This window comes from Pangasianodon hypophthalmus, chromosome 7 (assembly GCF_027358585.1).
Source record: "Pangasianodon hypophthalmus isolate fPanHyp1 chromosome 7, fPanHyp1.pri, whole genome shotgun sequence".
NCBI classification, from domain to species: Eukaryota; Metazoa; Chordata; class Actinopteri; order Siluriformes; family Pangasiidae; genus Pangasianodon; species Pangasianodon hypophthalmus.
In genome coordinates, this window is record NC_069716.1 from 22,029,844 (window position 1) to 22,057,575 (window position 27,732).

At 40.6% G+C, this 27,732-nt stretch overlaps 2 protein-coding genes across 3 annotated transcripts in view; one reads left to right on the plus strand and one right to left on the minus strand.

Annotated features, from left to right (window-relative positions):
- Positions 1-260: 260 nt before the first annotated feature.
- purab (purine-rich element binding protein Ab) lies at positions 261-6,114 on the minus strand. Its single transcript, XM_026917439.3, has one exon. The coding sequence runs from the start codon at positions 5,966-5,968 to the stop codon at positions 5,120-5,122; it is 849 nt and encodes a 282-aa protein (XP_026773240.1). The 5' UTR covers positions 5,969-6,114; the 3' UTR covers positions 261-5,119.
- Positions 6,115-7,904: 1,790 nt separating this feature from the next.
- The window catches only part of nrg2b (neuregulin 2b), a 59,036-nt gene continuing 39,208 nt past the window's right edge, over positions 7,905-27,732 (plus strand). For both annotated transcript variants that reach the window (XM_026918298.3, XM_026918299.3), the window contains exon 1: positions 7,905-9,467. In XM_026918298.3, the coding sequence (XP_026774099.1) occupies positions 9,056-9,467 (412 nt within the window). In that variant the 5' untranslated portion in view covers positions 7,905-9,055. The remainder of the gene's footprint in view (positions 9,468-27,732) is intronic.

Consider the following 27,732-nt stretch of genomic DNA (forward strand, 5'->3'; position numbering starts at 1 on the left):
CAATATTTAGCATTTGCACATATGGATAATATTCCAATTCATTGATTTAGCAGAATACAACGCATGCACATAGCTGTGCAGCTGAGGGTTAAAGGTCTTTCTCATAGACATGCAGTGGTTTTTTGTTTTTTCGACAGTCCAGGCATTTGGACTCACAACCTACTGGGCCACCACAATGGTTACTGAATAGTTATGTTCCAATTAGTGAACATCCTTTGCCCTTAGAGGGTTAATATACTTCAGTCATTTCAGACAACAACCAGGGGGAATGGAGGTTTTATTGCAATTAGTCATTTTCAGACAAAAAACAGGCTTTCCAACTCAGAAACAAGGTACGTACCTGTACAAAAACACACTGGATACCAATAACAGAAATTCAATAAACTTGTGAGAATACACAAACAGCAAGGGGATGTGTGCGGGATACAGAAGACGGAGGTGGATGATGAAGAGTGGGATGAGAGGTACTTCTTCTAAGCCAATGTAAGCACCATATTTGTGTTAGGAGGAAGGCAGAAAATAAACCGTATCCTAAAATGGTTGGCTGAAGTTTAACATGGATACATACATGAGCGCAATCGTCACAGTTTTTTTTTTCATCAGACATTTTAACCAACTAAATAAAAGAACAGTTGGTGCACTACTACTTCATCATGCAATTGACTTTAGTAAACCTTCTGTAACACAGACAAAATAGACTTCAATAAGTAGAAGAACATACATCTCTGGCCAACAGCAATTGTCACAAAGCCTGGAAAGTAACGTTATACTGTTTTGAATGTGAGATCTCCTATCAAAAATAATATGCAGACTTTTTATTTTTCTTAATATATTTAAAGTGCAAGTATTTATCCATTTGATTCAATGCTTTCTGTAAGTATAAAATACAAAGGAAATAAAACGGCAATATGCTTTTCCTGTATATATATATATATATAGGTTTTATATCTTTTTTCATAAAGAGGAGCATCATATGTAACAAACCATATATACACACACATTACATGTCATATATTTAATCTTTTCAGTACAACACATTTCATAGAGAATAAAACAGGGATGAAACATGGGATATGTGGGGATCCTCCTTTATATTTCCTCTTGATTCCTATCATTCCAAACCCATCCCTATTGTCCAAATAATGTTTTAAACCCATAGCCTATACAATCTCTTTGTATGTAGAAAGACATAAATATGCAAACATGTATATGCTAAGCAGGTCTGGTCAAGGCCTTATGCTTGTGACAGATTAGGACCATAACAGGAGAACTAACAGAGAACTGCATCTGGCTGTGATTTCAGGAAAGCGAACTGAAAACTTGTAGCAATGCGCGCACACACACACACACAAACATACACACACACTCACCAAGGGCTTATTAAAGTTTTGCTGCATCTTACTTGCCCCTTTATTGGTTGTGTTATGGTAAGTCTAGGTTGATTCTGTTTTGTAACTGCAGATACGAGAGCTTTAAGGTAGTCACACAGCTATAGAGCAATAATGTTAAGAAACACACATTCTGACAGTTAAGGACAGACAACAACAGAAGAAGCACCACTAACAGGAGACTATGTTAAACTTAAATCAGGTTCCCCACCTCACAGATGGAGCACCGTTCAGGATTCATTCCTGCATATGAACCAAGAGTACTATGCGTGTGTGTGTGTTTTGCTCTTTATCAATATTTACCACAGTGCTTGTACACCTTTTAGCAAATAGCGCCGTGGATTGGAAGCAAAGCTAGAACTTTGCTGGTGTGGAGTGAGTGATGTCTAACACTCTGGGACAGACACTCTTGGTGGAACACTGCCAATTTTACAGGCAGAAAGTGAAATCACAGAGCCATTTAGTACTTAATAGCACCTTTAGAATGGACTATAGTTCCTTTTTTTTCCGAATATGCCTCTTACACAAGCATGTGTGTTTGATTGAGAGAGGCATCTTTTGAGTGCAAAACAACCTGTACATTTGTGATTTGTTTAGGATTGTAAGGATCTGTTCCAGAAAACACCCTTTCGAGCTCAAAGGGCTTGTTTTTATTTCCAGTTTTGAGTTGTTGTAGTGCCTTATGTACGGACAAGAAGCTTAATCAAACTAGACGAGTCGTAGCATTTGTGGCACCCATTGAAGAGTCTGGTAATCAGATCAGGGCAGTGATAGGAAAAGATTAGCTTGACCACCCAAAGAGAGAGGGGAAGTCTAGAAGATAGAGAAAAGTCTGCAAACAGGAATTTTGATAGCTTCTGCATTAGAAGTGAGTGGTGTAGAAACAAAGCTCCCATCTCGAGGAGAGAATGGGCTACACCAAACATAACCAGACTGAGGGTTATGTTAGAAGGGAGGGCAGAGAGAAAAAGTGCTCCTGTGTACTCACATCCTTAGCAGGTTAAGGATACCACCAAGGCCAGGGGGGTCCAATCTTATCCCCAGACGTCAGGTGTGGGTGCAGGCTTTTGTTCCAACCAATGAGGAGCCACACGGTTTAATCAGTTTATCTTAGCCTTCAGTACGCTGTCAGTTGCTGCTCCTGCTTGGTCGGAAATTTAAATTTGCTGTCTGTTAGATTGTACAGACCTGATAAAGGGGAGTCCTCAGCTGGAAAATCCCACTGAGTCAGTAGGCTGTTGTGGTGTTTATAGACTCACTGAACATAAGACTGTTAGCGAGCCTGACTGCATTTCTTTTTCTCCCAGGTACCGTATAAACACCAGCTGTCAAATCTTAGCATAATTTCTTGCTCTAACAAAAGAACGCTTATCTTGCCATTTCTCCGAGCAGTGGTAATCTGTCTTATTTTAAGAGATTTCATTATTTTTCTGATTATGTTCTACTTTTTTTTTAAATAATAAAATATTCAAATATGATTTTTCTTCAAATAAATATTTAAGACTCCATACAGGAAGCATTGTGCCATTAAAAGAGAGAAATGGGCAAGCTAACACTTCGCAACTGCTCGAGAAGCTCCACACTGAGCTGTTTAACGTGACATCGACAGCCTTTAACGTCACATGCGACACTGGGGACGTGGCTGCTAAGCAACCAGCGAAAAAGCTCATGTTCTGCATATGGTCATCGGAGATCAACCTTTGACCTACGCAGCACGGAACAGTCAGAACAGTCACAAATTTCGCAATAACATTAAAAAAAAAAAATCATCCTCATGCGTTCACACGTATTTCGGTTAGATACAATGCTGTATCCACACCACACAGAGAGAATGTAGGTCTTGGCACACAACCTACAATATTGCACGAGATGCTTCACCCAGGGGTGCCAGTGCAAGTTCTCGGGCAGGTTAATGCACTAGGCCCCCAGATACAGACAGGTTTTGTTTTCCTGGACCACTTTTGTTTGCTTGAGCCCCTTGTCTACTCATGGCTGTTGGACTCATCAGCCTGTCCCTATTTATGGCGACCCTGGCTGAAATGTTAGCGCTATGATCTTTATTAGCAGAACTTGGAACAGCAAGATGTGGCGTGCGGTTGATGAAAATTGAATTCAATGTCACATTTGCAAGACTGACAAAACAGATGAACCAGCGAGTGGGGTTTATTAGCACCATACAAAAACATACAGGCTACCGCCTCTGCCCTAATTCTACTCACACGGTCCCAAAGAGCAAAACACAGGGCTGGAGCCATAGATGGCAAGTTTCTCCCTAACCACTTCCTTTTTTTTTTTTTTTTTTTTTTTCCACAAATAACATTATTTTTAAATTAGGAGCATGAGAAGCAAACCTGCACAGCCTCTGTGTGACTACATCCATGTTTACATAAACACTGTTTCTTCATCATCATCATCATCATCATCTGTGTTCCCAGGTGAGCATAGAGAGGAGTGAAACCCGTGAGCCTCTTTAGAGTTTGGCTTGTTAAAAAGTTCTTTAGAAGCACCACAAGTGGCACAGCGACAGGGATGTTGTGACGAGCAAGACGAACAGCGATCAGAAGCGCATGACACGTAAAGCATGTAAACGTGTGGCGAGCATTAAGGCACCAGGTTGGTTTTGGACGTTGTAGTGGATGCGCCGTGCAGGGGCACTACACATCTGCGCATGCTCACACTAGTGGAACAGCTCCTTTTTTTTTAGTACCCCCCCTCACCGCCCCCAACAAACAGAAAAAAAGAAAGAAAATCCCACAGAAAACGTGGGTATTTTTTTAATAAGAATCTAAATACATCTGATTCACAAAATCATAAATTTATATTTCTAAGTTAGCACTTTAATGAAACGTGCCCAAACGGCAGTGGGCACACAGCAAAATCCCCAGCGTTGGATTTACACCATGCTCTTTTGTGTCCAGAGGAATTAAACGAGCACTGTGGCTTCAACACTGCGGATTTTGCTGTGCATGGTGCAATAGGGTTGATATATTTAATAGAAATAAACGTTTATCGGTCATAATAGTAGAATAGTCTCTCCGACCTCCGGCTTTACTGCGTTGTTACTCTCCTTACTAAATCTGGAGTAGAAAACAAATGTTGCATGACATTTGCTCTTTGCTCTTTATGCATTTAAAAGGCATGTGAGTACACCTGCACTTTCTGAGGTCCTCAGATGCCTCGGGTCGGTCAGGATCGACATCCGTTCAGCAGATGGACCGTGCGCAGAGCACACAATACAAACAGCACTTCATCCTAAACGTACCTTCAAATGGAGATTTCCTTTTTTTGTCATATTAAAAATTTGGTTCACATATTCCCAAATACAGTAGCTTTGTGCTAGAAAGTCTTAGCATTTGTTTTCCTTTTTTTTTTTTTTTCTTGTCAATTTGCACTTTGGAACAGTATCGTGGAATAGCTTGGACGTGTACAAAAACGCATGGGCACACAGACACACTCCGACCTGGGACACTCTGCGCGTCTCGGACACAGCTCGTGGATCGTGTTATTGATAGCAGCGGCTTACTGTTATATGGTTGAGTAAGTGGATAATAACCGGTCGATGAACGAAGTGATGCAACTGCAAATCTGTGAGTGTTGCGTGGATGACGATCCATTGAAATCTCCCATCGCGCCATTTCTTTTACAGTAACTTCTGTCTACATGGTCATTCATCGTTTCATCAGTGTACTTCAACGAAACGATTCCGTCCTCGCCGTTAAGCGTCACGTCCATTAATCCTCGTCCCCGTCGTCACCGTGCAGGGCCTCCGGTAAGAGCTCGCGCGCCCTCCTCTCCCTGCTCCTCTCCTGGATCTTCTTCATTTCATCCGCGTATTTGCAGAACGTGGCACCGAACTTGGACCACACTTTGCACGGTACCGTGATGGAGTTGCGGTATGTCGGCTTTACTTCGCTGACCCGCATAAACACGCCATACTTGTTGGAGCCCACGTCAAAGAAGAAGCGCTTGTTGTCCACGGTGAGCGACGTGCCCTCGGGCAGCTCCGCCGGATCCTCATCCACGCCGTAGTCATCGATGAGCTTGGCCAAAGCGTCGCGAAACTCGATGAGCCCCTGCGCCGGGAGAGCGATGGTCTGGCCTTGCGCCGTGCCCAAGCCGGGGCCCCGATTCACGGTCTGTCGGATCCTCAGAAACCGCCCCCTCTGGTTCTCCTTCAGATCCATGTAGTACTTTCGATTCTCCCGCACCAGAAACTCGCTCTTGAGCGCGCGCCGCGGCTCGTCCTGCACCGTGTCCGGGTGGCTGGGGCCCAGCTGTGCGTAGTGCTCGATGAAGTCGCCCAGGTAGTCTCGGAACTCCACGGCTACTGACATGGACAGGGTCAGGCGACTCTTGTTTCCCGCAGCCCCGACCTCGGCGATCTTCAGAAAGCGGCCTTTGGCGTTCTGCTTCACGTCCAGATAGAAGCGTTTGTTCTGGATGTCAACGCGCTTGGACGCCAGCTCCTCCGTGTCATGCTGAAGCCGCGATGAGGCGCCCATCGCCCCCTGGTGCATCGGGCCGCCGCCGGGGCCTGTGGCGAATCCTCCGTGCTCGCTACCGCTGTCTCTGTCCGCCATGATGCAGCCTCCTCCGCTTACCTTCTCTCCCGTCTCTCCCTCAGCCTGCTGCTAACCCCAACAGCCGCTCTCGCGATATCTGTAAACGACGCGCAGGAAAACTGAGGTACTGTAAAGGCGAGGCCTACTGTAGTCCGTAAGACTGACGAGTGTGGGTGTGTTGGTTAACGTCAGAACGGCGCATGACATGCGCAGCACGTGTGTGTGTGTGTGTGTGTGTGTGTGTGTGTGTGTGTGTGTGTGTGTGTGTGTGTGTGTGTGTGTGTGTGTGTGTGGAGAGAGAGAGAGAGAGAGAGAGATGCATTATGAAACAATGTAATATACCCACTGTTTACTCCAGTAATAAAAAAAAGTTTTATGTTCTGTTCCGTTAAGTGAACTTCACACAAGTTACACTTTTATACTTTTAGTTAGTTTATACTTTTAGTTAGGGGAACATTTTCTTTACACTATGTAACTCCTAGGCACCCCAGATTTTATATAAAATCTATCTTACAGGCCCATATATCCCTACTGCATTAGTGTGTCAGTAGATAAGGAAAAATGACTTCCAAACAAAATTTTCCTCCAGAAAAAACAACAGCAGCAAAAATGAAAAACAAAAATAAATCTATTTTGTATGCCAAGCTTCTGAGGAAAAACATCATGAGTCTGTCTGAGATTTTAATTTCAGTGACAGAAGAGTAGCAAGTTCTTCAAGAAGCAGGAAACGAAATATCAGCCAGATTCCTTAAAACACTGGCAGTGTATCTAAGAGATTTGTACAGTTTTAAATGGAAAGGCAAATTATGATTAAATCTGTTATGTTGTTGGTTGGTTGGTTGTTTAATATAGCAATTATTTTGAACTTTCCCATTCATCATTTCAAGGCATTTCCACTTTACAGAATTTCTTACAGTATTGTAGTTATACCGCACCATCATTTAATTACATGATTGGACCTCAAAGCACCTATTTTACTATTAAGTTTCATTGTTTGGACCTGTATAGTGCCTTTTATTCTGACTGCTTTTTAAAATTCCCCTTTCGTTGTTTCGTTGATTCGTTGTTTCAAATCTTTGACAAATTATTTCATGGATAAACTGCATCCAGCAAGCAAGCAGCAAAATATAGCTTACATTTCTAATGTAAACCAACGTGTAGAAGTAGTTAAGAAGTAACTGGCTGGCACGAGAGAAGGAGAAGAAGCAAAATTCCTATCGACTGCTTGACGTGAGAGGGGATGAGTGGGGGTTTATGATTTCAGCACCGCGGACAGCACCAGTTCTCGGGCCCCCGTTAGGCAGAGCCAGTGCCATGTTTTATAGATTTTCGAGAGACCAGGACAATGATGAAGAATTATAAATAATAATTTTTTTAAAAAATGGGATAGAAGAAGTCTTACTCAGTGAGAGAGAATAATGATTATAGCCTATATCCCGTGACCAGCATATCTGACTTCCATAAAAAGATCATTCTTGTATGAAGTAGCCTAATTTTAATGGGTTTTTTTTTGTTTGTTTGTTTGTTTTTTTGTGCATTCACAAATGCGGAAACTTCATTCCTCTGTATCTGTGCAAACTTGGGTATTATAGCAGAGATTAGATTGTCTACAAATTCTGCGCGCCATGAGCACGTCCTTTGGCCTGCAGATGTCGCCCTACAGCAGTTAATGAGCGTCGCCCAGCAACAGCCAGTGTCTCACGACGCATTTAGTCTATCGATACGACCAAAATGATGCAACCACGTCTGTCACTTTAAATTCCAGTTTTATTCCTAAATACGCACTTTGTAATCCATTCCTAGCGATCGTGTGTCATTTCTGTGATGCTCATGCGCTCTCTGTTTGTCATAACGCTGCAATGCCCGGTCTCCTCCCTTTATTAATAGACAGTGCCCTCTCGCAGCCAAATGCCCGCAGGACCTGTTGCCGTGCTAAATATGGCTGATAGGATGGTCGGTGGGCTGCTCTTCTGCTGCTCTGACCCCCGCCTGGTCGCTTTTTGGGGCAAAATGGTGAATGTGACCTGAATGCGGCAGCCGATTTCATTAAAGCAGGATAGCAGCGTTAAATTAATTTCTAATCGTCTGGGCATCGATTCGATTAGAGCTCCTTTCGCAGCGCTATTCATCGCCTCCGAGTCTGCGGTCTGCGGCGGCCTGAGCCTCTGTGCGCGCTGCTGTACATGGAAAAGCTCTATGCTCTTCGCGTGCGATGCAGTTGTGTTATAAACCACCGACGCTTTGCTCGAACATTTGATCAGCTGACGGTGGGATTAGGGGAGATTTCTTGCTGACCTCCAGTCGCCGCCGCATGCAGCTTGATGGTCACACTGTTGCCCCTGTCATTTAGTTTTATTTGCACCAAGGAGCACCAGAAGACGCCCGAGTACAGACAGGAGGCAGGCGATTTTTGTTCGCTGTTGTGTGTGTGTGCGCGTGTGTGTGCGCGCGCGTGCGTGTGTGTGTGTGCAGTGAGCAGTAGAGGGGACGCGCTTGTTGCATCGCCCAGCTGCACGTCTTGCGTGTGTCGTCGCCCTTTGGAGAGCAATTCAAGCGTAAAATCTACCAGCGGACCTTAAGATCGGACACCTCGAGAGGCCGCTTTGGATAAATCCGTTTTATTGTATGCATTGAACCCAAATAATTTCTTAAGAATCCACGTTTTTTTTTTTCATCAGTGACAGTATGCCCACCCGGGCGATGACATTTCACTGGACGCAGAAAGACTAGCGGCGTCTTGCGGAATCTGCGCTCTCGCGAGGAGCGTAATTTATGAACGCACACCGGCGTTGGGGGACTGCGCTGAAGGAGAATGCAGCAACGAGCCTTTTTCCGCCCCGCGCCGCTGCCCGGGGCCGTTTCCGGTTCCTGAGCGTCCCGCGGTCCCCCGTCACGAAACCGCGCGGGGAAAGCGGCGCCCACAGATGGCATGGGCACAGCCTGCGCAAGGTCTGCCGCTCTGCCCCGCCACCGGAGCCCGCCCGCCATACCCCTCCGCCGCCGTAACCCTACTCCGTTGTCCTCCTCGTCCTGCGTTCGCCCCGAAACCACTGCACCTGCACCTGCACCACCGCGGCCGGCCGCCCCTGAGCCACAGCCGACGGCATGAGGAGGCTTGATGCGGTGCACTTCTCCATGCTGCTCGTCGGGGTCTCCTTTGCGTGCTACGCCCCGAGCTTGGATTCCCTGCAGGAGCAGGCGTACCGATCGGCCGTGGTGATCGAGGGCGAGGTCCAGGAGCTGCCCGCCAACGCCTCCGCCGAAACGTACAGCGTGAGCGTCCGAGTCCTGGACGTGTGGCCGACCAACAGCGGCGGGCTCGAGCGCCAGCAGCTCGTCACCGTTGGCGACTTTGGCTCTGAGGCTCCGTGCGTCGCAGTGGAGAAGGACCACAGATACATATTTTTCATGGACCCCACAGAGGAGCCTCTGGTGTTCAGGGCGTCGTTTGCTCCTCGTGAAACCGTTGAGAAGAATCTCAAAAAAGATGTGGAGCGCGTTCTGTGTGAGGACTGCGGTAAGTTTATTCTTTATATCGGCCAGCAGTGTGTGCTGGGACGCGCGCTATTGCTGTGCCAATGCATTCCTGTATATAATCATCATAATTAAGATTTAATATCGCATCCTAATCCTACTGCTTTAGATATTTTCTTTCAGTGCTACAAACATATGCAAGTATGTTCAACCGTATGTTCTGGGCGTTTCAGCAGTCTAGAAATACACCAGGACACACACACACACCGACCACATCAGGTTAGCCTGCATTAAATGACCAATTATCGTTATCTCCCAGACCACGAGCTCTGATGTTGTCCAGGCTGCAGCATGCACAGATCTTTTCCATCCGTAGATGAGCCTACTTCATTTACTACATAATTTCAAATGATGCAGTGTGGAAAGATGATGTAGCATTAGACCCAGCTGTCCTTTTTTAATCCTCTACCAGGCAACACAAGCCAGTGTGTGGAGTCAAACGCTTGACATGCATCCTCAGTTTAGTTTAATGCCTCTGCTTAAGGTGCTGTGCTTATGTGTAGCCAATATGTAACGTTGCAGATGTCAACGTGTCACTTGGCTTTTATTGGGCACGGAGCACAAGACCACGTGATCGGAAATGAGAAAAGAGCTGTGTGAGAGCAAGTACTGCAAAGAGATTTCCACTGAAAATGCAGATAAAGGGTATATAATTGTAATAGCATATACCATCCTGTGTTTCAGTTTAATCTGTTCTGGGTCTTTAAAACACCTAATGCTGTGAGGTAATGAGGTAAATTGGCTCAACAAATGTTAAACCAGTTCAACAAAAAAATGGCTGTTTAATTATGGCTGTTTAATTATGGTTTGGAGATCTAATTTAACCAAAAACAGCAGTGATAACAAGGAGAAATCAGAACCACATAATGGATAACCTGAAAGTTTCTAATTGCGAATTTGGCCATTCTTTTTGCTGCTACAACCTGAAAATTGTGACCTTTTCAACCTAAACCAGGTAACTGTAGCATTTCTAATGTATTTAAGACACATGATAACCAGCCCTAATACAATCCTACTAGAGATTCTTTAACCTTTAGACCTGGTTTTTCCACAAACAGCTTCGATTTGGACAAAAGAACATTGAGAGTCATTTTAGGATGAAAATAACTAGAAACTAGGTTTGGCAATTGGATGACCAGTGGTTTAATTGACCCCTACGCTGGTTTATGACAATACTCAGCTAATATTGATTTAAATTCTTCCATTTGTTGAGCACTGCTTGTTCTGTGTACTCAGTGTGGTCCGTATGTCATATTAACACACCTTTGCTATTATATTATATTATATTATATTATATTATATTATATTATATTATATTATATTATAATATGTCTCAAAAAATATTTTGGCTCACTGTCTTTAAGTTAACCATATAAATCATGTGCAATGTTTCCATCCGATTTGATCATGGCATTCCATTTAATGTTCCCCCCCCCCCCCCCCCCCCCCATTATGTTAATATATAGCAAACTATATGGCAAACTATCTAGCCTAAATAAACTGTCAAATCTAATTTAATTTTCTATCATAACTGATATGATTAAAGGCAATGAGAATGAAATCAGTTAATTTATTATTTAATGCTGATGCAGTGATTAAAAGAACACATTTAATATCTGAGATGCTGCAATTACCAATGAGTTAGAACACAAGTTAGCTTGTTAACTAGCTAGCTAAATAACCAGTAAATAACCAGTATTTCTGTTCCTATTAGATGGAGGTAGATTAGCCTGATGCTAAAAATGTACACTGCTGTTCCTGGAAGGCATGTTATTCATCATGTTATTCATCATGTCATCATGACTACCTATTATCTGTCTGTTGAACTCAGTTAATTTTCATATCAAACATTAGAATGGGTAAAAAAAAATGTGATCTCAGTGACTTTGTCCATGTGGCGTGGTTGCTGGTGCCATGCACCTATTCAAGTTAGACAGTTTCGAAAACTGCTGATCTCCTGGGATTTTCACCCACAACAATCTCTAGAGTTTACACAGAATGGTGCAAAAAAAAAAAAAACATCCAGTGAGTGGCAGTTCTGCAGGAGATCAGAGGAGAATGGCCAGCCTGGTTCGAGCTCACAGGATGGCTATGGTAGCTCAAATAACCGCTCTTTACAACCGTGGTGAGCAGAAAAGCATATCAGAATGTACAACATGTCAAACCTTGAGGCACATGGGCTACAATAGCAAAAGACTGTTTGAGTTCTACTCCTGTCCGCCAAGAACAGGAATCTGAAGCTACAGTGACCACTGGTTCACTGAAACTGGACAGCTGAAGACTGGAAAACATCACCTGGTCTGTAAAATTACCATGAAGCCACCATGCAATTGCACTTTGCTCCGTAATCAGTGGAATGCAGCACAAACTAAAATTGAGTAACCTGTTGATCCACTGATTACAGAGTGAAGCTCAGTTGCGTAAAACATGTAAAATACAGGCAGAGTAAATTGGGATACATTCTGGAGATGTGGATTTAGACGTCAATTTACCAGAGGTCTGTTCTGGTAGAGGTGGAGTTCATGGGGGTGCCACTGTTTCCAATTAGCCAACCAGTCATCTGGTCAACCTCCAACCAGACCTCCCATTAGAAAAGAACTGCTGTCTGCAACTGAGGTCTGATCATACGTCTGGTGTGTTTTAGCTGGACAGATGAAAAAGGAATATTGTGTGGCGTGTTCCTGCTGTTTATGGTTAGAAGTTTCCAGCTCCTGTATAAAGACAAATGTGTGTCTATACACAACACAGAAGTGATGCATGCGTAAAGGTGGATCTGTTAGTGGCAGAGTTAATGGTGGGTGTTGTGTTAAGGTTGGAGTTAGTGTAGCCATATGCTGAATTCCTCTGTGACTCTGCCTTACTCCTAACACAAACACACTGCATCCTGCAGTAGCATGAGAGAGAGACAGAGAGAGAGAGAGACAGAGAGAGAAAGACTGAGTGACTTGGGGAGAGTGTGAGAGATCTGGGATTTGTATGAATAATGCAATTTGCTGAACGAAGAACAGATTTTTAGAGCATGGCCCCTTTAATAATACACTAGTTCGATATGGTCACTTTCTCTGCTTCAAACCACACTTCTGACACATGTGTCGTGTGTATGTGTTTGTGAAATGCAGAGTCAGTATGGATATTAGATGAGCTCTATACCCAATTAGACGAGCATTATAAAAGCACAACAAGTGTTTCTGATTTTGATGTGTGTGTATTTTGCATCCTTAGTTATTATTCCTTTGTTATACAGCAAGGTGAGTGTCTCCGAGGCTCTAAGTGATAGTGAAATAGCCCCAGCTGTTGGTGAGGTTGTTGTAATGCAGGTCAGTGTCTAGTTTCAGGTGAGCACACCAGGGCCCAAGAATCACACTCACATTATTGAAGGATTGCATATATTTGGTCCTCGGAGTAAGGCATGTCACATACTGCATAGTCATGTGGTCTGCCATTTTATTAGTCCTAATATTTTAATGATAAATATCAACAGTTGTCAAAGTTGTTATAGTTTTGATAGTATTTAGTTATTCTAGTTATAATCCTAACTGACTTGATTGGGTTTAATCTAAAATTCACTAACTTAAAAAGTATAACTGCAATTTTAATAAAACTGGGAAAGGTACTGTTTATGACACAGTGTTTTAATACAGTGTAACTGGTTCTGTGTTGTTAGGTTCAAAAGTTCAGGAATGACTCCAATTAAAATGCCCTCTTAATTAAAATACATCTGTGATCATAATCTGTAAGACTTTGGAAGATTATGGTTGTTGTGAGTGTTCTTTGGCAGAGAGAGGATAGCTAATGTCTATCAAGTGATTGAATAATTGAACAGCTCTTAGTTTTTCTTCCACTCTGCTACTGGCACACCAATACTCTCTGCTAATGTAAACCTATTATCACCTATAGTTTTTTTAAATTTTAAAATAGCTTATTGGCATATATCAGTGGCTCTTTTTTCAGAAGTTGTCTTCTGTGACATTTTCTTTTGCTCTTTTGAGGAAAAAAAATCTTCTGTTAATGCATGTGTGTTTGACATGCAAACACAGTAGGGATGACTTCCTATTTCTGAATATTTGATAGTTGAGTGTCTTAAAAATGTGAGTAGAAAATCAGTAAGTTCTACGTATTATTTAATAGAAATCACAAAAGCTGTGGGGAAAGCACGCCATCGGTGAGGAGGTGTGTGGCTCCCTGCAGGTTATGAGCGTTTTGCTCTTTGCTTACCTTGTGGTTGGTGCATTGCATCATTGAGACACACTCACTGTGGATTAGATGAAAGCTGTTCAACAGTGTTTTTCTGGATGCAGTTTAAAAAAAAAAAAAAAAACATTCCATTTAAGACAAAAAGCCAGAGGACTACCTATGCCTTTGTTAGTGTATAATGGCATATCTGTCTCTCTGCTAACACGTCACTGTGCAGTATTTTTAGACCAGTGTCATGGCAAATGTGTAAATGATTTAGTGCTGGAAATGAGGAGAATTTTTCCTCCATGCCTGTACAAACCGAGACTTTTTGCCACACCTCATACAGTTGTTTGTCGCTGTGGTTGAGTTTAAGAAGCGAACAGGGTCAAATTTGAGTTTGATTAAACTTTAATTACACCTGCAATGAGGGGAACACATTCTCTCCATAACAGTTGCTTAGCCAGTGTAAAGCTCCCGCAGCCAACCAACTGTATAGTGGTATAGTCACCTTAACTCACTAATCTTGAGAGGATGTCGTACATTTAAATTAAGTTTAAAAGTAATATTTGATTAGGCCTGCTGGCTGTAGAAAGTTTACCACTTAGCATACTGTGCATTCATACACACTACAGAGGATAAAGATGTAATATTTTGTGTCAAACATGTCACATGTGTATGTATGTGTATGTAGGAGGTGGGTGGCAGCCTGAATTTTTAAATATTATGAGAATAAAGCTTTGATCAATTTAAATAGTAATTTTGCCTAACACACACTTAAGCCCTATTCAGATTGGACTAGTTTTACATGGGGAGGTGGGGTAATGTAATTATTACCAGAATAGTCCCAGGAAGTCCTCTTTTCTGTTGTCCTCCACCAAAACCAAACCGAAACCAGGTACTGACTGAGTTTCAAACCCTGAACAACAGAATACAGATTACATTCAAAAGAATGTGTCAGAGGAGAGCTGCTTCTGTCAGTTCTAGGTAAGTTGTTGTCATCCTAGCATATCTGTAGCCTACATATATATTATGCACATGCACATCATGCACATCCTTGCTACTGAAAAGCTATCTGAAAGGAACATTGCAAGTTTTTTCTCTCAAAAAAATAATTTTTTTCAGCTCAGAAAGCTTAGAATTATACTTGCATTTTTTTGATTGTTTGTTTTTGTGAACTAGGGTCATATAAAACAGAAACATTGGTGTGTGTTTGGTATCGGCTGATAGGGATGGGGTTCACTGTAACAAATGTTTGGGGTCAAATTCTGAAAACCAAGCACAATAAATCGAAGGACACATACAGAACATGTCTTAACAAACCTCTGTATGTTATGGAGCATGGTTCTCCAGCAATACTTCTTGGTAAGGAGTTGATGAGTCTTTGTAACACCCAGCTGACCAGTAGCAATGGAAGTATGAACTCAGGTTAGCAGAGCATTGCAGTGATAGGAAGGGACATAGCTCTTGTTTGGAAGGCATTAGGGTGATCTTTGAGGGCTTGGGCGAATTTTGTGGTAGACATCTCAGCTTATGGTGGCAATGAAGCATTGATTTTGGTAATATGGTGCGAGTTGTGGTGGGTTTAGGATCCGCCAGGTACATATATGATGGGGCATCTGCTTTGACATTCTTGAAACCTGGGCGATATGAGATTGTGAAGTTCATTCTGGTGAAGAATAGGGCTTATTTGGATGTTTTGTTAGCAATTCCAAGTTTCCTTCTGTGAGCATGAGATTCTTTAAATGAGAAACATTCTTTAAATGGATTACATCTTGGCTGGAGTGCCCTGGCATTTGGACCATTTGGATCATGGTTCCCACCCCATAGTTTTCTACTATTAATGTTGAACTGGGATTAGGGTGTTTTAGAACTGGGGCTGAGGTAAAAGCTTGCTTTAAGGCGTTTTTTTTTTTACCATTCTTTCAGCAGTGATGTGAGAGGGGCTGCAATGCTGAAATTTCTAATGAATTAATCATCAGTAGACATTTGAAAGCCCTTGAAATCTTTACATTTCCTTTATAGTTTGGGGCATGGGCCATTCTGCTGCTAGACCTTGGCTGTGTCCATGACACCACCCAAGTGACATAAGATGTAGCCCAGAAAGGTGACTTGTGACAAAGTCAAACAATCTCTTCTTGTTTTCCCCATTTTTCTCCCCAATATGGTCACCTGCCTAGTCCAACTCACCAGTCAGCTCGTCCCTATAATAAGATAGCTACCAATCGAGGAGGGTGAAGACTAACACATGCTTCCTCTGAGACATGAGAAGCCAGTGAACTGCATCATTTCGACTGCTGCTCATGCTGTGCCACAGGGCAGAGTAACACACACGAAGGAAAGTGCTATCCGTCCTCTTCCTCATCAGTAAGCTCACAGACACCCACAATTGACTAGTGTAATGATTGACAAGAGAGATAGAGTATGCCACCCCAACGCACGCACACACACACACACACACACACACACACATACACACACCCACACACACAGCAAGTTTGCTCCCATGGCTCTCTTCATAGGGCGAACACAAAGAAATTGTTCTGGATAAATCAATCCAGAACTCTTATGTGTTGGTTGTTCTGGATTAGGGAGTTGGAGTAGATTAAAATATTATCAATATAGGCAATCACAAATTTTCCAAGCGTGTCTCTAAGTACATTGTTAACGTAGGTCTGGAAGACAGAGGGAGCACTGAACAGTCCATTTGGCATTACCAAATATTCATATTGACTTGGAAAAAATCTGTCTGATTTAAATTTGGCCCAAAAATCAGCCATGCAAGAGGGGTTATCTTTAGAAAAATCATGTTTTTGGGTGCATGTACTTTGAAAGAAGGAGTGAGAGGAGTAGAGAGGTGAAGAGAGGGAGAAAGAAAGATAGCTTTTCTCCTCTTTTCTGCCTGCAAGCACTTCATCAACTATTCATCACTTACTTTCTGCTCATCTTCTTTCTCCCTCTCCCACTTTCCCTGTAGCTGCTCTTTCCTCACAGGGATGTCAGGAATGTCTAATTCAGAAATGAATTGATAACAGTGCAGTGCCTGAAGTATCGGGTCAACACATTATTGCTTGGAATACTTGACTGATGCATAGTAGGCTAATAGGCATTAGCACTGTTAAGTAGGCCATCATATCAGATCATAATTACAGCACTGCCATACCCCATGATACATAGCTCTTGCTGCGTGTGTCATGCAGTTATGTGTGTGTGTGTGTTGCTGTTCTGTAAGTTTAGTAATCCGTTTACACCCTAATTGTTCACAGCTATGTGAGTATATGAAGTTTGTTTTTGGGTATCATCATAGGAGAGACTATGTGCATCTTAGAAAAATCCTGTGGAAATATTAGTGAAAATATGTTTTGTGTTTTATGTGTTTCTACATAACAAACAAGCCGTAAATTAACTTACGTTTACTCCAATTTTCTTAATTTTCTGATCTATAGTGATGAAATAAGGTATAAACTTTCACAGTTATTTTTGTCTTCAATTTCTCAAGCTTGAGGCACCAATGGGTTCATACTTATGAACATGTTTTTATATGACATATTTGCATCTCCAGTGATCATGATAAATAATGACACATAATGAATAGAATATTTTAAGATTATTTGTACCAATTAGACAACAGAGTGGTCTAACTTGTTACAATTGTAAAAGGTGAGATTAATTTTTTAAGGTTTAAGATCCTCTAGCTTGGTTCATACTCTTTGATTAGCTCTATCTATATGGCCAAGACGCTGATGTTGTAATGTGGCTGTAAAATTCTGGCTTAGAGCGACTTGCCGTGTCAGCGCCTTTTGCTTTCCAATTAGCCAGCAGCCCGTCTCTCTGGGGAATCCATTCACTTGTGCCTGCCAAAGCTCCCATGTGAGTGCATGTGTAAACCACGCCTGACATGCTATCTGCTTAATAAGCTCCTCCAATCGGCCTCTGTCAGCCATCCCGCCATCAGTAAGGATGTTACCAGGTAAGAGGCACTGCAGTGAATGCCAGTCCCACACTGGGGTGCCCCTGACTGGTACATGCTTTCCGTGCCTAAAAACACCTTATTTGGCTAATGTAGGTTTGGTAATTAGCTAGATGAGCTGAATCATGTCTTAAAGCAGGAAAAACACTATGTGGTGTAGGTTTTAGTAGGTTTCCAGGACCAAAACTGGATATCACTGACGTACAATAAGGCTATGTAATTTCTAATACAGTTATGTTGAGTTATTTGCTTTGAATGGATGTGCCATGACAATTAAAATGATTTACTCCCGTGTGCAGCAGCGAGTCCATGAATTAATAACCCGTTGAATTCCAATGCTGGCATGTTCTTTGGACAGACATGACAAACAGCAGGTTATGATACCTCACTAGCTAACTGCCTACTGTTGACGTTTACTGAACACGAACACGAAAACTGTATATGTGTGTATGGCAGTAATGGTAGAGCTCATGGTTATGTCAAGGTGTCTGATGCAAACCCACAAACACACACATACAATTAGAGGTAGACCTTGCATTGTGCACAGAATTTTGGAAATAACTGACAAAGATATAGACTTATCTTTACAGTTGCATGCAAAGGTTTGCACCCCCTGGGTGAAAAAAGACAATGTGCTTCTATTTTACAAGTTTAAAAAATATGGGGAAGACTACAATGCAGAAGGAAGCATTCAATGAAAATACTAACAAAACAAGAAAAGTCAAAGTTTTGCCATGATCCACTTGGTCTTCAGATGTGATCTGAAGAAGACAGTGTATATCATCTGCCATAGTAAAAACAGATATGTCAAGATGAATGGGGGTTGAATATAACAACTGTGGTCCAAAAACTGCTCCAAGAATATACAAAGATTGGAGGGAGGTATAAAGATGAAGGATGGGCATACCAGTTTATTAAAGAATATTTATATCACATTCAAAACGTGTGATAGCAACTTTTTGAATGTGATATTTTACTGTTTATATATTCTTGTCCACTGTTTGACCATTTTAAGTGAATTGTGGTAATCAAATATTTGTGAAACCCAACACACTGATAGCTCTATCGTACCTTGTGTGTTATTTTGATTGGGTGCATGCCACTTATTTTCGTATTTGCACTCTGCTGCTATGGTTGTGCTCTTAAATGGATGAGTCTTTGCTGAAGAAGTTGCAGTAGTGCAAGATGAGATGTGACATTCAAAATCTGATTGTGCAGTGCTATTTTCAAACTTATTTATGCTTATGCTTTAGCGCCTACATGACAAAATGGTGCAGTGACTTTAAGCGCAGCCTTACAACCCAGTTTCATGGATTTTCATTATTTATGTCCACCACTTTAACATAAATGGGCTACTTCGCCCAAATACCAACTAAATCCATCAAAATGAATTATATTTAGAAGTAACAGTTAACAACTTTGTGGCTGTAGGTACATACAGAGATCTTTTATGAAGTATTGTTATAGTCGAGCATGTCATGGAACTGATGAGGTTCTAGTTTAACCAGCATTTAACTCTACGACAGCTGTGAGCTGCAGTAAAATTGTGTACTCCCTTTTATGCAAATGTACATAAGTAAATTACATTGACATCGATTTAAAAACTATTAACAATAAGATTACTAAAGTAACTTGTTCATTTACACAATTGTAAACAGTATCAATGCTGTTAGGAAACCAATAAAATTCATTCATTTATTCATTTGTATTGACCATGTATTGACTAGTTCGAATAAATTTATTAGAATTCTTCATTGTGAAGTATGAATGTTTTGCACTCATTTGTACTTTCTGTAAAGACCTTTTTGGGTCATAGCCAAATCTGGTCTCATTGGTCATTGGGTTTCAAGATTTTTATCAGAGCCCTTTCATTTATAAATAGTAACACATTGTACTTTCTATTGTCTGATCTTGCGTCCAGCTATATTGGCTTTGTTTATAAAGAAACACCCTCTTTCTTTGGCATAAATGTTACAAAAGGCAAATTTCAGTTTTTTTCTATGAAATGTTTTAATGATAATTTTTTTTTCTATACAAATCATCAAGTAAACAAGAAACAACTGGTACAAAATTATTTTTAAGTTTTTATTCTTTCTGTGAGTGATGATTGAGATAATCATTGAGTGTTAAGTACAGGTGATGCCTGCAATATCTCAGAAAAGTGTACCATGGGTTATCTTACATTGCATCAGTCAAAGGCTGTACAGCCACAAATGGTGATCTGTCTCTGTCTTCTCTTTCTCTCTCTCTTTCTCTCTCTCTCTCCCCCTCTCTCTATGTCTGTCTTTTTCTCAATAGTGGTTTCCATGGTGACAGCTGTGCGCTGCAGATATTCTACTCTGAGTGAAAGAGGTGTTTCTAGTGCATGCTCTCTCTCTCACACACACACACAAACTCTCTTTCACACCTTACATTTACAGAAATATATCCAGTGTTGTGAATATAGACATTCATAATGACATAATGCAACTGTTGTCGATATCTTTAGGCATTTTTCTGTTAATAACACAAGCTTATAGATTCTCTATATAGTCTAGTGTTATAGTGTCGTTTACGGCAATGGAAGGCAATTTTTTCAGACTCCATCCCTGCATCTAAATTACTTATTAAAGCAGATACACAAGGCGAGAATAGAGCGGTTCTGTTGATGCCTGTGTGAAAATGTGAGAATAAATGAAAGGGTGGGGTGTGTGCCTGTGTGTAAGAGGGGGAAAATAAGAGTGTGTGAGTATAAGAGTGAAATGGAGTGTGCATATATTTATGTGTAGTGTGTGTGTTTGTGTGTGTGTGTGTGTGTGTGAGAGAGAGAGAGAGAGAGAGAGAGAGAGCGATGAGAATCAGCTGACCTTGAAAGAAAAGCACTAGATGGAAGGTTTGGGGAACTGTGTGTGTGTGTGTGTGTGTGTGTGTGTGGGTGTGTGTATGCAGGACTATGCACTATAGCTTTAGCAGCATCCACCAGCATCCTTCATCTGATCAGTCCATCCTCAGCCCTCTCTCTCAAACACATAAGGCACGCACACATGCACACACGCACACGCGCACACACACACACAGACACACACACACACAGAGAGAGAGACTCACTGACTTTTTTTATGGGAGATCATATCTGCCAAAATGTTCAATAAATATAAAGAAATGACTTCATGATAAATAAATGCATAAATAAACATATAAAAATCTGACTTAATGAGTGTTTATGTATTTGTCATAAGCATATTTATTTCCTCTTGTTACTAATGATTGTATTTATTTACTTCCTTAATCACTTATTTGGTGGTATGTTTAGATCAACATTTATTTTCTTAATCACTTTATCTTGCAATTTATTTCTCTATTTTTTTTCCTTGTGCTAATGAGATATAAGATCTAAGACTGTTGCTTGATGAGATTATTTACTCTTGTTTAGAGGATGTCTAACAATGTATTCAAGTTTACACAATCCTTACTAGTATTGTTGTTTTTTTATTTAGTGTAAAAAAAATTACTGTTTGCAAGTGGAGCTTTTAAATGGAAACCTTTACTAAAATGTTTTAGATGCATTGATGTTTGCGCTGAATATGAAATTAAAAAAAAAAAAAAGCCTCTGACAGAACAGTGATAGCTTCATTTATATGTTCTTTCATCCAGCACTTCACGTTAGCAGAAGCATCACTGTGATGGGAATAGTGATAGTATCATATTCTGTACTTTCAAGGGCTTTCAAGGGGCCTGAACTAAAAGAGATGGTACGGGGGCCCACAGAGACCACAAAGCTTTGCATTTGAACCAATAGTTTCAGTGTCAGTAAAGCTACAAATCATTCTGTTCTTTTAGGTAAGAGTTTCTGAACCTTTTACATCTTATGGCCAACAACACCAAACACAAAAGCTCATAAACCCTAATCAACCCAACCATTAAAGATGCAGTTAGCGTTGTAACATAATGAACATTGGTACTCAGGAAAAAGGCCTACACAGCCCACAATACAGCTTTACAAAGACCTTACACTGATTAGGGAAGGATCTGTTTAATCAGCTTTTCACAAAACACAGTATGTTTTTCAAAGGATGCATGAATATCACTCAACTCTTAACAGAGCTTGTAGCCTGCACTGCTAAAAATCTGTAAATTCTCAGGAGAAGCACCTTAAAATCTCACATTTCAATGTTTTTCATTATGGATATTAAATTACACTGCAAATCAATCAAATAACAACTAGTCTTTAAATTAATGGCAAATATCAATATCTGTAAAACTGTTAAATGTTAAAAGAAAAAGACTCGTACATGAATATGTATACCAATAACATTAATGAGGTTTTTAAAGGAAGAACGTTACTTTCAAAAATCAGCAGGTAAGGACCTTTTTACAACAAGCTCTGCCTCTGAGTCCTTCCAAAAGACAGGTTAGTGTTTCTCTCTAATATTACTTTGTTTGGAATGACATTTGTCTCTATTTTAGTTCACTAGCACTGTCTAAATAACTACACTAGCATTGTTGCTGGTGATTGAACGCTAGTTGGTTAGCTTAGCTTGTTTGTTATCTAGGACTTGACACACCTGATTAAATTCATGAGTAAATAACAATGCTTGTCCTGTTAACATAGGCTTGTTGTAGAATAAAAACCATCATATTGTGATTTATCAAAACAACTATGTTTATCTGGTAGTATTGTCTGAGCTGTCTCCATCTGAGCTAATTGCCATGTAGGAGTTCACTTTCGCACATTTATGCAGCTAATAAATGATTTCGTTCGTTTGTCCCTTGTGGCCAGATGCTCCGTTTTAGAGGAGCATAATTATTGGAAAAAACACATTAATCAAGTATACATAACAGTGTAAAGGTGTGTTAATAGCATTAATGTTTGCTTATTCCTTTGGTGTCAGTTGGAATAAACATATTCAGGCATTCTTTTTCTAAATTATTGTGTTTCTTGTACTGCAGACATCTTCAGTTACTTCAGTGAATATGAGTAAAGATCTCTATAGAGCTTATTCTTCATGTATATTCCAGTTTCCTCACACTTCCCAAAACATGCTGATAAGTGGATTGGCTACTCTGAACTGTCCTAGGTGTGAATGATTGTGTGAATGTGTGTGTGTGTGTGAGTGCATAGTGCCCTGCGATGAACTGGCGTCCCATTCAGGGTGTATTCCTGCCTTGTGCCCTGTGTTCCTGGGGTAGATTCCTGGTCCAACCCTCACCAGGGTAAAGCAGTTACTGAAGATGAAAGAACGAATAAGTGAACATAATTTTAAATAATAATAACCAATATTATTTATAATGATCTAAAAGAAATAATATTATTTAAGCAATTCTTTTACAGTTAAATAAAAATGTAGTAGGGCACATGAATAAAATGTAGTAAAATGTAGTAGGGCCCATAGGGCCCAAAAATTAGTGGCAGAGGGTTCCCGAGTGGTGCAAAAGAAAAGCGTTTACCATATCGTCCAGAGATCAGAGAAATTTGAATCCCAACAATGCCAAAGCTATCTGCAGCCGGGAGACTGAGATAGAGAAAAATTGGCTGTGCTCTTTGGGTGGAAGGGGTGGCATACTCTCTCTTCCCTGTCAATCACGGTTAAGCCAGTTAAGGGTGTCTGTGAGCTCATGTATTTGGAAGAGGGTAGATAGCACTTTCTTCCGAGTGTGTGAGCAGCATGAGCATCAGTTCGAAAAGATGTTGGCTTAGTTTGCTTCACATACCTCAGAGGACGCATGTGTTAGCCTTCACAGCTGCTCAGTGGGAATTAGCCAAGAATGAATGAAAGAAACCAGGCATAACCAAGACTTTTTTTTTTTTTTTTTTACACAGATTAATTTCATTTATTGAGTTCCTTATTAATCCTTTTATTTATTTCTCATTTTGTCATCTGGTCCTTAATAATGCACATGCAAGAAAAGAAAAGCACATCCAGATGCAGCTATACACACACAGCCACAAGGAGAGAAACCACACACACAGAGCTGGTCCTTTGAGACTTGACTGGTGAATAACTGCACATTGAGCTCTATTATAAAAAATACAAAGAGGCTCATATGTACACTGCCTCCACGTGCAGCGCTTCAAGCTGATGGAACACAGCTGGTGTTGCTAAAGTGCTTACATGAGTAACAGGTAACAGCCCAACAATGGCTAGCTATAGAAAGATAGATACACAAATAGTATATTTTGTAAATCAGGAATTAATATTGCATATAGCACAATATTAACACTTCATGATTTTATGGTGCAAGAAAATAACTAATTCACATGTATGCCCTATATAAAGGCAGAGAAGTACAGGCCACTGATCCCTAGAAGGACATAACCCTACTCTCTACATAAACTACAAGTTTATTAATGTAGTTATTTCACTTGTTTACTGTCTCAAGCTCTGTTTCTTTCTATAGATGTTGGCACTTAGCTAGCCTTATACGACATATTTATATGACCTTTAGTTCTTGTACTCTTAGACTCAGCGCAAGTGCTGCATCTTTTAAAAAGCAGATAAGAATGATTGTAAAAGTAGTTTGTAATGTGTAAATGTGTTTATAGAACCATAGTGTTCATATAATTTAGCAACATTCCCATGCAATGGATGTCAGTAGTTTCTTTATTTTTACGATTTCTGTTTGTATTTTTCCAGACCAGAAAAAGACTTTGTCCCAAACTGGAAAGTTGCTAACCAGCTCTGATCCCTTTCTTCAAAAGTCAGGACGAGGAATTGCAATCGTGCTCACCAGCAGAGTACAATACCTATGGCAAACTCTTCCTTTAAAGGAGGATTTAAAGATTTTTTTGGGGAAAAAAGTTAACCCCATTTTTTTCTAATTTAATCATTGCCAATTCCCACCCACTAGCTAGTTTTCTCCTATCACACCAAGCTACCAGTCGAGAACAGCAAAGACTAACACATGCTTCTTTTGAGACAATGCAGCTAAACATACTCGGAGGAGATGATAACAACCGTATACATGAGCTCACATGTGCTCATGATTGTCTAGTGTCACTCTGATTAACATGACAGAGAGGAATGTAATCCTTCCCACCCAAAGAGCAGAGCAAATTAGTCTCTCCTGGACTCTCTTAAGCACGATCAAGATTCAATCTCACAATCTCCCAAAGACTTTCACCACAGCGCTACTGTTTATTTTTAATTTAGGGTTTCTTGCTTGTGGGTTGTGCATTGTATGTGCATCATAATCAGCGCACTGCAGGCTAATACATATTTTATCTGACATGCAATATTTAGTCATCACTAAATTCAGGCTGTTCTAGAAAACAGGATGACGATTGGGGGTTGAACAAAGCCTTTTCAAATGTACAGCATCCATGCTGAAGGCTATACTAACTTGGCAATCGTGTTGTTCCTGTGTTGCTCTTCAAAATAAATAAAAAAGAAGCACACAATATCTGCACTGGTTTTGGCTTGCATAATTAGCAGATCATTATCATGTTGTTCCTTTGAAGCAAGTCTCAAGACACTGTGTCCTAAAATGGTATTATAACCTGAGGAGTTAAAAAGGAAATGGATGGACTTGTAAAGCAGAGCTCAGATGTACAGGTAAAGACTATAGCTCATCCTTTTCCATGCACAGTGTGTGTTAATCATCGTCTAGCCCTTCATCTCATTCAAACCACAGGACTGCTGTGGGCTGGATATGTTAACTTATCAGACTGTTCCTGACATCAAATCAGATATTATTTGGGTAGCAGATCATTTTCAGCACAGGCTGACAGATGGGCTACAGTCAATAAATTATATAACTTTTATGTACAAAGTGCAAGTACAAGATAGGTGTACCAAATAGAGTGCTGTATGTGTTTTTTCTAGCACAGTTTTGTAGACTTTTCTGTGGTCTAGTTTTGGCCGGCTTTTTTGGAAGGCACAGAGCACTGAAGGTCACATGCTTCAGGCCCAGTATTCATTCTGCAGCTGACAGACATCCACTATATTAGTCTACTGAGAACATAACTGGATACACAGATTTCACATCTAATTTATAAAAATTCACTGTAGTTACATATGCTAGCAAAAAGTGCTATTGTTGGATCAATGTTCTATTAAGTACACATGCACACACTAATTTCCACCAGATATAAATTCTGCTAGAATTTATATATATCTGACAGCCTTTCATGAATTAATCTTCTTTTTTTCTCCAGCATGGAAATGAAGTCATTTTCTCGACTATATTGAGATATAGCTCTTAACATTTGTCCTAGCAAAGAAGCTCTCTGGACCGTGGTTGTGTTTCTATGTATGTTTGCATACACTTCTAAAGAATATTTGATGCTATAGTCCTGTTCTTTCTCTGAGAAACACAGCATGAAGGTTTGCAGTAGCTTTTTTCCCCCTAGAGAAGCCATACACAACACTGAGACAGCAGCCTGGACTATTTTGTTCTTACTTTCACCAGGGAAATTAAATTTGTGTGTGTTATCAAATTATGGGGCTGTTTTGTAACAGGTCTGCAGACTGAAACTGGTAAGACTGTTTGCTGGCTGTATGAAAAAAGCAGGTTACAGGTCTCAGTTTCTTTATGGGTGCTTATAGAAGAAACATAAAGGAATGGTAAAGCATTTTGGGTTTTTTTTCATCTCTACCAACATCAGTAGTGTATGTGTGAATAACACAGAAATTATTATTATTATAATAATAATTATTATTATTATTATTATTATTATTATTATTATTATTATTATTATTTTACATTTGGAATAGATATTAGGAAGATATCGCATGCTAGCTAATCGACTAATGCAAATATGTCATAAACAAGGGAAAATGGGGAAAATAGGACCATCTCAGGAGGCTGTGAAGACAACATCATTTATTACTATCATCTCTGCTAATAAGTGGGTTATTATCATCATCATCATAAAAGTCCTGCCTGCTTATTAATTGAAGTGTCGGCCTCAATGCTAGGAATTCCTTCTATATGAATCTATAATCTATATTCAATCTATATGAATACTGTAGACTTCTGTACCTTCTAAGAACTGTTGCTGTAATCAGAAAAATTGTCCTGTGCTCATCCCAGGACCCTTATTTACAATATGCTTATATGGAACATCCTTTCACACACACTTACTACTAAGGTTTCTCTTCATGTAGTCTTAGGGTGTTTTTACTTGCCCATTTGGAAACAAAATCTACATCTTGAAGTCTGTAAAGCTGCTTTTGTGGCAATGTCTATTGTTAAAAGCATTATAGAAATAAAAGTGAATTTAATATTCTAACACATTCACAACTTTTGTACCCTGTGGCACAATGAACTTATTTGCCAACTGGCTTCAGAAAAAGGTCCGTGGTTGGTCATCTATCATGTCAGTCAGATTGTCTCTTTTGTGAATGTAGACTGCATTTTTTTGACAACGCATACTAGGCTTTGGCTTGGAAAACTAACTGAATAATGACAGACAGATTTTACCACAGGAACATGGTTTGTAATGACAGAAAATGTTAGTAGATATGTTCATCAGTGTCCTGTAGGCTTAACATCCTATTTTACATTCACTGTAATTACACCCCCCCCCCCCCCCCCCCCCCCAAAATATTCCCATTGATTCTGTCTTAATCACCTTTAGTCACCTTCCTGTATTTCTCTCTCTTTTCCTCTCTGTCCATTTCTCTCTGTCGTTCATTTCCATGTGTGCTTCTCTCTAGAGCTGTAATATTACTCATCCGGCTTCTCCTCCATGACTAGTTAAGTCCATGACTGTGACAAGCTTTCCAGCCATCCTTCCTCGCTCACTGCTTCCCTCTCATCTTTTTAGCCCCCCACCCCCTCTCTCTCTGCTGTATGAGGGGTTGGTTTCTCCTGCAATGCTGAAGCGTTCTGCATCGTTCTTTCCCTCTTCCTCTCTCTCTCTCTCTCTCTCTCTCTCTCTCTCACACACACACACACACACTGTCTTCTCTGCCACGCTCCATAATCCCACCTCAGCATGACAAACCGCAGCAGCAGAGACAGCAGGAGAGGAGAGACGCAAGGGGAAAAGAAAAGGAAGGAGCGAGGGAAGAAAGATAATCCGTTGCAGGGAGAGAAGAGAAAGAGAACACACATTCGTTTATCGCTGTGTGGGAGATGTGGAAGTATGCGTCACTCTGTTGAAGTGCAACTGCCAAGCAGT